Source organism: Prunus mume, linkage group LG2, assembly GCF_029339155.1.
Source record: "Prunus mume cultivar Tortuosa linkage group LG2, ASM2933915v1, whole genome shotgun sequence".
Classification (NCBI taxonomy): domain Eukaryota; kingdom Viridiplantae; phylum Streptophyta; class Magnoliopsida; order Rosales; family Rosaceae; genus Prunus; species Prunus mume.
The window spans coordinates 11,834,800-11,847,635 of NC_142699.1; the positions used below are offsets into that span (position 1 = coordinate 11,834,800).

Sequence of the window (12,836 nt, forward strand, 5' to 3'; positions counted from 1 at the left end):
GCCTTTACCTAAACGATTCGTGTGTTTCTAGTTTGTGTGATATGTACAAATATAAATTAACCTAACTAACGTGAGCGTTTCCGTTTTATATTTACATTTTGGGTGTAAAGCGAACCAAATCGAACCGTGTTTATCCCGAATCTCGCGCAACTGTTAAGGTGTGTAAGGGTATTCACCTATGAGTTTGCTGCATAAGGTAATATTACAAATTTTGTTGAAGAATATTAAAGTTTCATATCAGAAACTTAACAAAATCAAATATCCCATATAATGAATGGTTTCACACTACTAATAATAGCGATATTTTTTTAAATAAAACCTCACACTTGCTAAATAAATGGTTAAATTAGAGACAATATCGATGTTGCTAGTAATATGCCATAAAATCGTCTCTCTAAAATTTAACAAATCCTAATACACAATATACATCGATCTTCACAATTATTGAAACTTGTTCCTAAACCAAACTATTTGTATATGCATATTCAAATATTGAATCTGTCATATGATTCAGTGCAAAGACTGAAAAAGCTAATACCATATATGTATATGTGTGTGTGTTGTATCTTATTTCTTGAATTTAGTTGAGATATATTTAACATGAAAGGGGTTAGTACTTAAGTGTGATTATATATGAATTTAGATTAATTATCATGCGATTTATACATACCCATAACTTTTTTAATTAGCATTATGCATCACATGTGCGCAGCATTACCTTTCCTCCACTACCCAGACAAAGCCATCTTATGTTTACCTAAAAACTGTACGAGAGAGACGAAACAACAAAAGTTGGCATCTAGATTAGGCAACATACGACACATGGACTTACGAGATAGAGTGCTAGAAAAGAAGGAAAGAAATTAAAGCAACAAATCAAGACCAGATAATTAAATTTTTATTGTCATCATCAATCGCATATTAAATTTGTGTTGTCATCATCATCAATCAAGCACACAAACAAAAATGATTTATATTTTTTATTACATTAGGGGAAAATATTAACCCTGAATTGTAAGGATATAATTAAGAGACTGGAATTAAAGGCTATATATATGAAAATTAATCTTTGATCTTCTCCTTTACAGCTAGGCTGGAGCTTTTTCAGAAGTAATGCTTGGTTCATATTGATCAACCATTACAATTGGTATTAGAACCAACCACCACATCTAATTAAGATTATTTGTGTATGGTAGCGTGCATATGTTTCGGTTTAATAGGCTTCAACTTTTGACATGTCCATTCAAAGAAAAAGCAACCAACATTTTATAATGGAAGATTCTCAATTCATTAATTCTTAACACAAGCTAACATACATATCCATCCATTGACGCTATTTTGAATTGGTTGGGTTTAATTAATTTGGAGAACGATGACCAAATGGTACACAACACACCCAAAAGTAGTAATTAATAATTTTCAACCTCTTATTATTATTATTATTTATAATTAATAGTACAAGCGATTATGGAGGGAGTTTAACTAATATTTTGTTTTGAGAGTGATTCTCTCCAAATCGTTACGGCACTTAGATGCTCATCTTTGGATAGATCCTTTATTGGCCTTATCTTAGAGGACTCTAGACTTTCCAGTTGATTCTTTATTTGAGGATTGTAACAAGTAGTTTTACGGGTATGATCCTAGGGGGACCGGGGGGTACTCTACATGTGGTCAGGTTCCTGTTCCTGCTTGCAATTGAGCGGATAAAGCTACTCGATTAGGCCGACGACGAGCCCGTATGTGTAGAGAAACTCGCTTAATCCCCGACGACATTGCCCGATTTTTGTACTAGTTATGTTTTCCTATCAATAAAATCCTATCGATATTCCCTCAATATATATATATATATTCATTGAGTGCATGAGAATTTCTAACCTCTATCCACATGAGTGGAGGTGGAAGAGCTTCACCGACTAAAGCTATACCTGACTGGGCTTTCAACCTCTTAATTATGTAGCCTTAATTGTATTTATATGTTTAATGTTTTTTGAAGAGTTATTCTTGGCCGTGCTTAATGGATATTGGACAAAGAAAAGGTGCATTGACTATATAACTTATACTTCCACCTTACAATTCAACTAGACAATTAATCTTGTCGTGGAATGGATTATGGATGGGGCATTTTCAATCCAGATGCAAGGAATGGATTTGATTCTTGGATTTGTAGCCCCCATCGAATCGCCAAAGCGACATATAATTAAAAGGATCAAAATAGTAAAGCAAAAGAAAAAAGACTTATAGGCCAAGACCCATTTGAATATTAATTCAACCTCTAATAACTAATATAGAAAAGAAAAAGGAGAAAACTATCATTCATTCATGCATTAATTTACTCCATTAAATACAACTTCCGTTCCATGACCTAATCCTCCAAACTCTTGACCATGCTAGAAGAAACTCTATCCATGAAAAAAGGAGCAAACTTTCATTCATTCATCCATCAGGTCTCTTTCTCGACAGTTTCTTCATTTGCAAGTTCATCACAACTAAGCCACGTGTCAAAGAAAGGCACACTTTCCAGATCAAATATGTTACCACGTGCTTAAATTGTTGGTAATAATTTAAACAAAAGTACTGATAAAGTGAAAACAAAGTTGGTAAAAGTAAATTTCTTTTTGACTTCTTCGTCTTCCGATGTTCATGCATGGATTGGATTTTGGATTTTGGATTTGTGGGTCAAGTTGGATCATCAAGAGAATCATCACCCGAAAAAGAAAAGGGTAACAAAGTTAGGGCAGGTATATGTCATGTCATTAGTTATTTGCAATCTCACAGTCACTTTCCTTCTCCCTTCTTTCTTCCCATCTTTCGCAGTCAATCTTACACTTCCTTATTTCTAGTGGTTTCCAAAATCACGTTACTGCGGCTTGCTCGAGATTATCTCTAATTAAAACTGAAGTGTCACTGTTTGCACCATCACTTACCATTCGTTCCACCGTTCTGAGTGCGACCCAAATATAGAGGGTCCCGCTCCTTTTTGAGAGCGGTCAAACGAGCAATATAGTCCAACCACTTGATTTAAGATTTTCTTCGTTAATAAAGATGGACATGAATTCTATAGCAATGTTGGATCAAATTGATTAGTTTGATTCAACGGTTAAGAGATAAGATCTCATCTAAATTCCTCACCATAAAATGACTCTAGAGATGGACCCCACAAATTGGGCTGTACTGCACTAGTTCAGATTCAGAGTGTGGGAGATAGGCCCATTGGGGAACGGCTTCCACAGATTGAGCCCATTTGTTTACGTCTCTCCTGATTTGGCACCCAAATTTTCAGGGCCGACGCGCTAAAATTCAAATTTAAAATTTTTGGGCCGTTACCCTGAACCGTTCGAATCTGGACTGAAAATATCATAACAAACAAAGAGAAGGGCATTTTCGTAAAGCGAACAAATTCAAATCAGAACTTGTTCGAAGTGTTAGCCCGCCTGCGGTTTGAATCGGTGAGAAAGTTTAAGCAGCCGTAGTAACCAGAGACTCAGTAAAGGTTTCAATGGAGAAGATCTGCGTGGCGGTTCGAGTGAGACCTCCTGTATCTCAAGATGTCTCCAATGGAGGAACTTTCTGGAAGGTCGACGACAACCGCATCTCTCTTCACAAGCCTCATGGCACCCCCATATCCGGAGTCTCTTACGCTTTTGGTAAGGACCTATACATTCACACTTGTACATTTATTTCAGCATTTGTTTTGCATTTGTTTTTGTTTCCGAGAGATTTACTTGTAAGACATGTGATTTTGTTGTTATAGATCATGTGTTCGATGAAGGCTGTACGAATTCTAGGGTTTACGAGCTTCTTACCAAGGACATTATTCATGCTGCAGTCGAAGGATTCAATGGTATTTGAGAAAAATTTCAAAGTTTCAGTTCCGTTTTAAATTAATTGATTTGATGGAATTTGTATTTAATTTGATATTTTGATGTGTAAAATTTTCAGGAACTGCATTCGCGTATGGGCAGACCAGCAGTGGCAAGACTTTCACCATGAATGGTTCTGAAAAAGACCCAGGAATCATTCATCGAGCAGTTAGAGATGTATTTGACAGAATCCAGATGGTAATGAGGGTTATAATTTTTGTTTTGAATTTTGATGCTTACTGTATTGACTTTGATGCTACTTTGCATTCTCAGATTTCACACCGCGAGTTTCTGATTCGAGTTTCCTATATGGAAATCTATAACGAGGAAATTAACGACCTTTTTGCAGTAGAGAACCAGAAATTGCAGATTCATGAGAGTTTGGAGGTTGGTTACTGACCCTTTTGACAATTTTAGATAGCTTCTTTAAGTGAATTGGAATGACTGATTTTCTCGGGTTCAGCGTGGTATATTTGTTGCTGGCCTCAGGGAGGAAATTGTAGTAATGCTGAACAGGTTTTAAAGCTCATTGAGTCTGGAGAAGGTTTGCACTTTGTAACCAAAACTTGAGTAACAGGGTTTTATGTTTTTGTATGCGCTCTTACTTGAATATTCGTTCTTAATATGTGTGTGGTGAAATGTTTCTTGCAGTTAATAGGCACTTTGGAGAAACAAATATGAATGCTCGGAGTAGTAGATCTCACACTATATTCAGAATGGTATGTCCATATTATATTTTGTTATATAGAGCTCCAATTATGTATTGGATTTACTCCTAATTAGTGGTATGTGTCTTATGAGTTTAGGTGATTGAAAGCAACGCAAAGGACACTAGTTCAAGTATTGATGCAATTCGTGTGTCTGTCTTGGTGTGTATTCTTCTGCCATTCTGTGTCTATGTTGACAAACCGTTAGATATTTGTTCTCTCATGTTTTAATATATCTGAATTATTTACTTTCTGATTCTGTGATTATTTGTCTTTAAATTTTAATTCGTGCATGCAGAATTTGGTAGATTTAGCCGGGTCTGAACGGATTGCTAAAACTGGAGCTGGCGGAGTACGTCTTAAAGAAGGAAAGTACATAAACAAGAGCTTGATGATTCTTGGTAATGTAATTAACAAACTTAGTGATGGTGCAAAAAACAGGTATTTGTTTGTCTTTTAGTAAATCAATTCTAGCTGAATGTAAAACAAATTTTTTTTTTCTTTCTAATGATAACATTTATGCAGGGGTCATATTCCTTATCGCGATAGTAAGCTTACCCGTATACTTCAACCTGCCCTTGGTGGCAATGCCAAAACTTCAATTATATGTACTATAGCACCAGAAGAGGTAGCATATCATTTGCTCCTATGGTATTATATTTATTTATTTTAGCACCATACGCCAACTGTATGGTTCATAATTATAATAAAAATTATGGATGCATTTAGGTACACATTGAGGAAACAAAGGGAACCCTTCAATTTGCTAGCAGAGCTAAGCGCATCACTAATTGTGCTCAAGTGAATGAGGTTTGTATCTTCTTGTGTATTATATTCGACACTATGTTGTGCTAGCTTGGGATTATAACATCTTCAGAAACTTCTAATTAGGATGTTGATGACTTTGTTACTGCTGCACATTCGTCTTTTCTTTTGTTTTTTGGTTCATTGCAGTAGGAAAGTTTGAGTATAATATAAATTTTTGGGTATGAAGGGAGTGGTGTTTCATGGGAATGAATTCTTAAAAGTTTAAAAGTTATTAGAACATGGTTTCAATCCATAACTTGCCTCAACCACTTTTTGAACTTGTAAATCATCCTTTTTCTGTTTCATTAGTTTTTTGTTTTTATAAAGCTTCTGTATCTTTCAGTCTGTTTATCTATTCCTCTCCGTTTAACTTAACAGTGGAGTTTAATAATGGTTGAATCTTTCACAGATTTTGACAGACGCAGCCTTACTGAAGCGGCAAAAACAAGAGATAGAAGAGCTTCGTAAGAAACTTCAGGTAGGAATCATCACATGTCATTTTACACAAAAATTAAGGCACAAGCTGACATAACTTTCTTTTGTTGAAAATCAGGGATCCCATGCCGGGGTGCTGGAGCAAGAGGTATTAAAATTGCGAAACGACTTGCTTCAGGTATGTTGTTTTTCCCCCCAATTTGCGGAATATAGAGTATCATCTTCATCATCAAGTATAACTTGTGTACATTCTTCGTTTTATGCACTTAGCTGCTAACTTTCCATTGTTCAGTATGAACTAGAGCGGGAGAAGCTGGAAATGGAACTGGAAGAGCAGAGGAAATCACATAAACAACGCGAACAATGCATCAGGGATCAGCAGATCCAAATTGACAATCTCGGTAGTCTTTCTACTACTTCAGACCTCGACAGAAGTTCTAGTCAGGTAGAACCTGTATGCCTTTCTATATGTACTAATTTTGAGTCATATCTATTATAAGTTTCATGTTTTATGTTGTTTTAGGGTCTTCAGGTTGTTTCTTTGATGTTCTGATATTGTTAAATCTGTTTATAGGCACAAGATTCTGGTAGACAAAGCCTTAAGGAAGACGATGATGACAGCTATAGTAAATCTCAAGGAGATCTCTTTAGGACCCCTTCTTTGAAGGCAGTTCCCCATTCCTTTGTTGTCAAGCGATCAAATTATTCACCAGTGCCTGGTTTTAGCCCTCTTCCAGATTCTTTTAGCAACGTGGTTGATGAAGACACGTGGTTTAAAATGAACAAAGGTTTTGTAGCTGACCTTGATTCCCTTCAAATGACTCCTTCAAGAACAGTTCAATCCTTTCCGCCAAGTGATGAAACTGCTGTGAGTCTAATTTTAATCCACTTTTCTTCACTCTACTGAAATTTTAATTATTTTTCTGTTTGTTACATCGAAGGAAAGGGAGAAGCAATGATCCTCATCCTATTTTATCGTGTTGTATTTTGCTTGTTCGCTTGATGTATTTTCACTGTGTTTAAATTGTGATTAAGTTTGTCATGGTTGTGTAAGTTAGAGATTGATATTTTCTTTTGCAACTTGCCAGTATCTTTTAAGTGCTGTTGGAACTGCATTCGCAGCTTATATCTCATTTACAGCACATCTTAAAATTTAGATGCAACTAACTTTCCTGTGATATATGATATGACTAATGGACTACCGCAGTAACACTCTCACCATTTTGTAAGATTTCCAAAAAATTTGGGACATGATTTTTAAGAGTTGTTTTCATTTGTCTCATCAAATTTTTCCAGGGTTCAAAGGAGAATTACAAGCAGGAGGTCCAGAATTTGAAGAGACAACTAGAACTTGCCATTGAAGAGAGAGATGATCTTATGGTTAGTATATCTCGTAAATTTTACTTGTTCTTCTTTGATACAGTAGAATCTTAAAATGCATAAATTATACTCCTGCCCACATTCATGGATTTCCGTATTGATGCTTATATGTGTAGAGGAAACATGCCGAACAAGTCGTATTGAATGATCGATTAGTTACAGAGATATCTGAACTCCAAAATGAAGCACAGCTAATTCAAGAAATCCCTCAAAGGCTTTCTGAATGTGCGGCAACTTGCAAAGATATTTATGTCGATGTTTTATCAAAGACTCAGGTAATAGCGGTTTTTCATGTTGGGCTCTCCCACCCTTTATTTGGTGTTATACAATGTACTAACACTAGGGTTATCTGGACAGAGCTTTATATCCGATGAGAAAACTTCTGTGGCAAAATTGGTCTCAAGCATAAGTGAAATTGGCACAAGCCTTTTTACGACTCTAGAAACCCATTTCTCAGTGGCATTTGGTGAAGGCCAAAGATCGTTTTCCGAGACTAGTTCTCTGATCCAAGAACAGCGAGAAGTGCTCTCTGAGAGGTTGAACAACACAATTAAATTATTGGTATCATCAGAAAGACCAAGCATTGAAAATGAACAAGTAAGGACTTCACTATGCAGCTGTGAACACAAGGTAGCTGCCTGGTCACAATTATCAAGATATTATCCGTTAGTTATGATTGTATTCTCTGCCCTGTTGTTAAGGATATCCTATATGTTTTTAAATAATTTTGATACATAAGTATCAGTTACACTCAACAACAGTTCTAAAAAAAAATTATTCTAGTCAAATTTTTGCAAACCCTTGGGGCTAGGTCAAGCTGGGAGGAGGAGAAAATATGTTAGGATTAGGATAGGTCGAGGGTTTCATTTCTTCCAGTGTAACTAAAAGAAGAGTCAAAATGTTGTCATGCACATAGTAAACATACAATAGGAATGATTGAAGCTGTTATCATTACTTATTATGTTCCATAAATATGTTATTTCCAGAGTCTTCTTCCTTGCAATTTACTTGTACTTTCAGCAGATTAAATTTCTTCTTTGTCCTGTGCTTTTTGTATATCTGCAGAAGCATCTAAATCAATTTTTTTTCTAATGATGTGCAAATGATTCCATTTATCTTGGTATTTCTGGTCCGGCCTTTTAAGTTAGCTGATCCTGCGGAAATTATGAAAGAACCAAATTTAGTTGGGAGATTGGGAGGGGAAAAGAGAGCAATTTAGGCTGGTTTTGTTTTGTCTTTAAGATTTAGTTTTTGTGATAAAGGGCTGTGCAACCGGAGGAGAAAATGCATGTTGGAAGGAAAAACTAAGCAATGAACTCATCACTATCAAGGAAAGATACCATGGCCTGGAGGAAGAGTTAGATTCCAACAACCAGCTTCTGGAGAAATCAAAACAAAGATATGATGCCTTGGAAGCTGAGTTTCAGCTTTTGAAAGAAGAAAGAGATTCTTTGCACAAAATGGTCTCTGAATCATCTCAAACACTTGCTCTGGCTACAGACCAAAAGGAAAATGTTCTCAAGGATCTGAATAATGAGGTACTCAGAAGGAAAGATCTTGAAGAGAAAATTAAACAGTTTAGTGTCGCTTTTGGCTGCAGGAAGACATCGCTCATGTCTTTCCACAGTGAATTTAAGTCTAAAATTGAGAGTTTGAGAGCCAAAAATCCAGCTTCAGTGCCCAAATCTGTTGGATGTTAAAGATATCAAATTAGTGTAGGCTGTAATATTTGTTATCTTGTGTGTTCAGAATGACTCTTTTGAATGCTTGTTATTATGTATTTATGAAATGAAAAACTCTCGATTGGTAGATTTTTTTCAATCAGTAGACATTTTTCCAATTTTCCTTCTGACTTTAATGTTGTGGCATTTTTGTACGAGACTTGTAACTCAAGTGACAGCGAGTACTTTAACCTCACACTCACTTAAAAAATTTCATCTTTCTGACTAAAAGGCAAAACAAGAATTTCATCTTACTTTTCCCTCTTCCCTGATCGAAAAGCAAAACAAAAATGCCCTAGGGCTATTAAAAATTACAAATCACATACCTAGTGTAATGACATGGTGGTGAAACCTGTGTAATGACATGGTGGCCTGAAACACGCGAAAGGTGTTAGCCTCAGAAAGAAAGTGAAGGAATTTAATGCTTTGCTTTTCTTGAGTTGATTATGGATTTTTATTGTAAGATAAGATTTTGGTGGAAATTGAGGCCCATAAACCATCGCATCACGATGGAGAAATCCACAATCTAAAGCCCCACAAGAAACAAAATAAATATAAAAAGAATCCATCATCTATATTTTCCTGGAAAGGAAATCTGTCACAACATTTAATACTTGAGGATGTGTCCCGTTACTGTTAGGTGCAACAAATTCCCAATCCGTGATTTTAGCGTAAATCATGGAACCAGAAGACTAATCAGATTAGGGTTATGTTATTATATCATGTGTAATTTTGGGAACATTTCTGGTCCATTGACATTACATACGTGACACGTGTTGCATGATTATAATCAAACATAATGATTTTGATGACAGATTTTCTGTCATGAGTTTATATGATTTTTGTTACGTTTTCTAATCTAATAATTGTCGTTTATGAGAATTGAATTCATGATGTCCTTAAACCTAACGATACCATATCCTTAATGGCTGATTTTTGTTTCGTTTTTCTAATCCAACAATTTTCACATATTTCTCTATAAGGAAAATCAATAATTGTATTCATAAAGCCACAAGAACAACTGCAAGAACAAATACATATATTCACAAAGAAGTAATACAAATATAAAAATATAATAACCACACAAGATTAATCCATACACAAGCCATATAAAGCCAGAAAAATTAACATAAAAGCTGCATGCCTGAAACTGTATTCATTTACGTATATCTTGGTTTTATACAAAAAGATGAGAGAATTTTTACTTTTTGGATGGAGAGAGAGAGAGTGGGAGAAGGTTGGTTAACAATCTCTGGGCCACAATCTGTAATTAGATTTTGAACTTTCTTTTTTTTGTCCAGTACATCACTGGAAATACTTATACTTGTGATCCCCAACATTTCCATGTTGATGACATCTTTGTTTTTCTCGTTACATCATTAGTAATACTTTTGTTTTCTTTTCCTTTTTTCAGAAACTGCATAACTGGTAATGCTTTTCCTCGTGATCCCTAAAATTTCCTTGTCGATGATAATGTCTGCATTCGCTTGCATGATCCGTAAGCAAACTATTTTTCTTCTTTCTGGTTGGAACAAAAACTAATCGAGGAAAGATGGACATGGCCAAGTAAAAGGGACAAAAAATAGAAAATAGAATATTTCTCATGACGCATACAATACACACACACACACAAGTAAACAAACAGCATTTCAAATATGGACATTAGGAGACGAATATTAAACAAATGTTAGGATATTTCTCTTTCTAAATGGCATCAAGCTATTCGTGTTCACAATCGGACAACAACGTAACATTTTAGATTATTGGTAAGGAAATACAAGTATGGGAGTTGAGTTCTGAGGCTGGAGTCCATGCAGAACCATATTCAATTTGCCTCTGTTCCATTCCATCAGAAGCAGGTTATGGTCATTGGTCACCACCACCAAGCACAAGTAAGACAGAAAAATTCTGGGACCATTTATCAATTCTATATATTGCATAGAGACAAAATTCAGGAAGAAGAAGTGAGGGCTCAATCAAAGACAGCTAATGAATCAACAGAAATTTATTTACCAAAACTACATTGAAATAAGAGACTGAAATTTTATTTTATTTTGGTCGAAAGAGACTGGATTAAAAACACACCTGTAAGACCTAACTGGCAAGTTCCAACCAACCAACCCTGGAGCACATAGGTCATAAAGGTACTTTAAACAGTTAAATAGATACAACCTAGAAATTGGTTGCAGCTCTCTCTCTCTCTCTCTCTCTACATTAATAAATACCCAATATTTCTTCTCTGTTCTGCTTCTGTTCAGCCCCAAGCTGATAGATATGATTTTTCTGTCTAAATTAACTCACCAGAACCCCATCACCATCATCTCTCCTTTGCCAGCTTTTCTAGTTTGCACCCCAACTCTTCCACCTCAGCCTCTCCAACACAGAATTTTCTAATGGCTTCCATAATACAGAAGCCAGTAAAACAACTTGCAGAGCTCCTCCAGGAGCAACAAGAACCCTTTGTCCTAGAGGTTTACCTATTTGAAAGAGGGTATCTGAGAAAGAGCATGAGTTCAAATAGAGAGGGTGGCTCCAGTTTCTGCAAGACTTTTAACAGATCATCCAGTTGGGGCCTAAGCAAGAGCAAAAAGGGTGCTCTCAGCTGTTCCAGAGTACTGAGATCTGTGTATAACAAGCTTGTTTCAAGAAACAGTGGGCCAAGCAATAAGAGTTCTGAAAACAAAGAAGCAGAACTCAATGCCGACACCAAAATGGGCAGAAAGAACCAAGAAATTGTGGATTCAGATAGATTTTCCTCTGCTAGCAGTAGGACACAGTATGATTCATGCTCGGAGGATGAGAAGGATGAAGCCTCAGTTTCTTTGCAAAATGATCATAAGGCCTCCCTTGCAGCCGACACTTCTCAAGTTTCAAAACCCTGCAATATGATCAAAGAGAGAGAGGTAGAAACATCCACTTTCCCAATAACCCTCCTAATCTTTTCATGTAAAAACACGATAACTAACGTTTGAAAACAAAAGGACTTTCGATCTCTAGAAAATAAAAAATAAATATAAAAAATATAGTATGATTTGGTTGCTAACAAAGCCAACAGGTTCCTACAGATAGAACAGTTCAATGGAGGGTCATTGAAGAGTCACCGTAAGCAACAAAACCCCGTTTCAGTACTAAAAGATACACCACCTTCCCATGCAGATGCAGGTTCACCTCTTCATACTCTCTTATTACAATAAACTATTTAAGCCTTTTTTTTATGTAGTTCTCTTTTTTCTTTTATTTAGATTATTTATTCTTTGTCAATTTTCTATTTTGGCGAAACAGTGCAAGAACTCCCGGCCATGTCAAGAAAAAAGGAAAGTCCATGTCCATCTGCTTGTAATTTCAAGATAGCAGACGACTCAATAGTATCAGCTTCTCTGTGGGAGCTGCTTTTCCAGCCAGCATTAGAGAAGCCAAGAGGGTCTGGAGTTTCAGAAAAGCTAGAGCCAGTCAGGTCTAATATTAATCCTTCCCCTCACTTCGCGAAATCCAAGAGGGTGTTGCAGCAAACAAGGCAGCTTCTGTTTGATTGCGTGAGAGAGATGACAGAAACTCATGCAAAGAAAGAGAGAGAAAAGCAGCGAAACTGCAAAGGGTTCCTGGGAGCCGAAGAGATTGGAAACCTGCTTTATGAGAAATTAGGGACATGGGGCAATCAGGCTGGACATGAAGCCAACATAAATTTTGTTTTGGAGTTGGACTTGTTGGGTTCAGCAGAAGAATGGAGTAACAATTACCAAGAAAGAAGGGAAATCGGGAACGAAATCGGCGACACCATTTTAGATGAGATCATCGAAGAAATTGTTGCTGAAAAGTGATAAAATAATTGTCTGATACCAAAGTTAGTTGAGCTAATTGAATTCTAAAGATAGCAAACTCATGTCAACTTTGCTGTTTTCTTCCCATCATCACCGTTAAGTTCTGGT

The 12,836-nt window shown here is 36.2% G+C and overlaps 2 protein-coding genes across 2 annotated transcripts; both read left to right on the forward strand.

Annotated features, from left to right (window-relative positions):
• Window positions 1-3,396: 3,396 nt before the first annotated feature.
• ZCF125 (P-loop containing nucleoside triphosphate hydrolases superfamily protein) lies at window positions 3,397-9,010 on the forward strand. The gene is given in 19 exon segments (XM_089045985.1): window positions 3,397-3,644; window positions 3,752-3,841; window positions 3,940-4,058; window positions 4,134-4,247; window positions 4,324-4,357; window positions 4,360-4,404; window positions 4,512-4,579; window positions 4,667-4,729; window positions 4,866-5,008; window positions 5,093-5,195; window positions 5,297-5,377; window positions 5,784-5,852; window positions 5,928-5,987; window positions 6,102-6,254; window positions 6,384-6,677; window positions 7,106-7,189; window positions 7,306-7,464; window positions 7,547-7,786; window positions 8,452-9,010. Coding segments are annotated over 19 exon segments (2,505 nt in total). The 5' UTR covers window positions 3,397-3,496; the 3' UTR covers window positions 8,890-9,010.
• Window positions 9,011-11,153: 2,143 nt separating this feature from the next.
• Window positions 11,154-12,796, forward strand: LOC103320494 (uncharacterized). The gene is made up of 3 exons (XM_008222176.3): window positions 11,154-11,813; window positions 11,976-12,072; window positions 12,193-12,796. The coding sequence occupies exons 1-3, from the start codon at window positions 11,304-11,306 to the stop codon at window positions 12,726-12,728; spliced, it is 1,143 nt and encodes a 380-aa protein (XP_008220398.2). The 5' UTR covers window positions 11,154-11,303; the 3' UTR covers window positions 12,729-12,796.
• The last annotated feature ends 40 nt before the right edge of the window (window positions 12,797-12,836 follow it).

Coding starts and splice junctions, on each gene's coding strand:
- LOC103320494 (XM_008222176.3), top strand. CDS start 11,304: ATGGCTTCCATAATACAGAAGCCAGTAAAACAACTTGCAGAGCTCCTC. Junction 11,814..11,975: donor ATATGATCAAAGAGAGAGAG/GTAGAAACATCC, acceptor AGGTTCCTACAG/ATAGAACAGTTCAATGGAGG. Junction 12,073..12,192: donor ACCTTCCCATGCAGATGCAG/GTTCACCTCTTC, acceptor TTGGCGAAACAG/TGCAAGAACTCCCGGCCATG.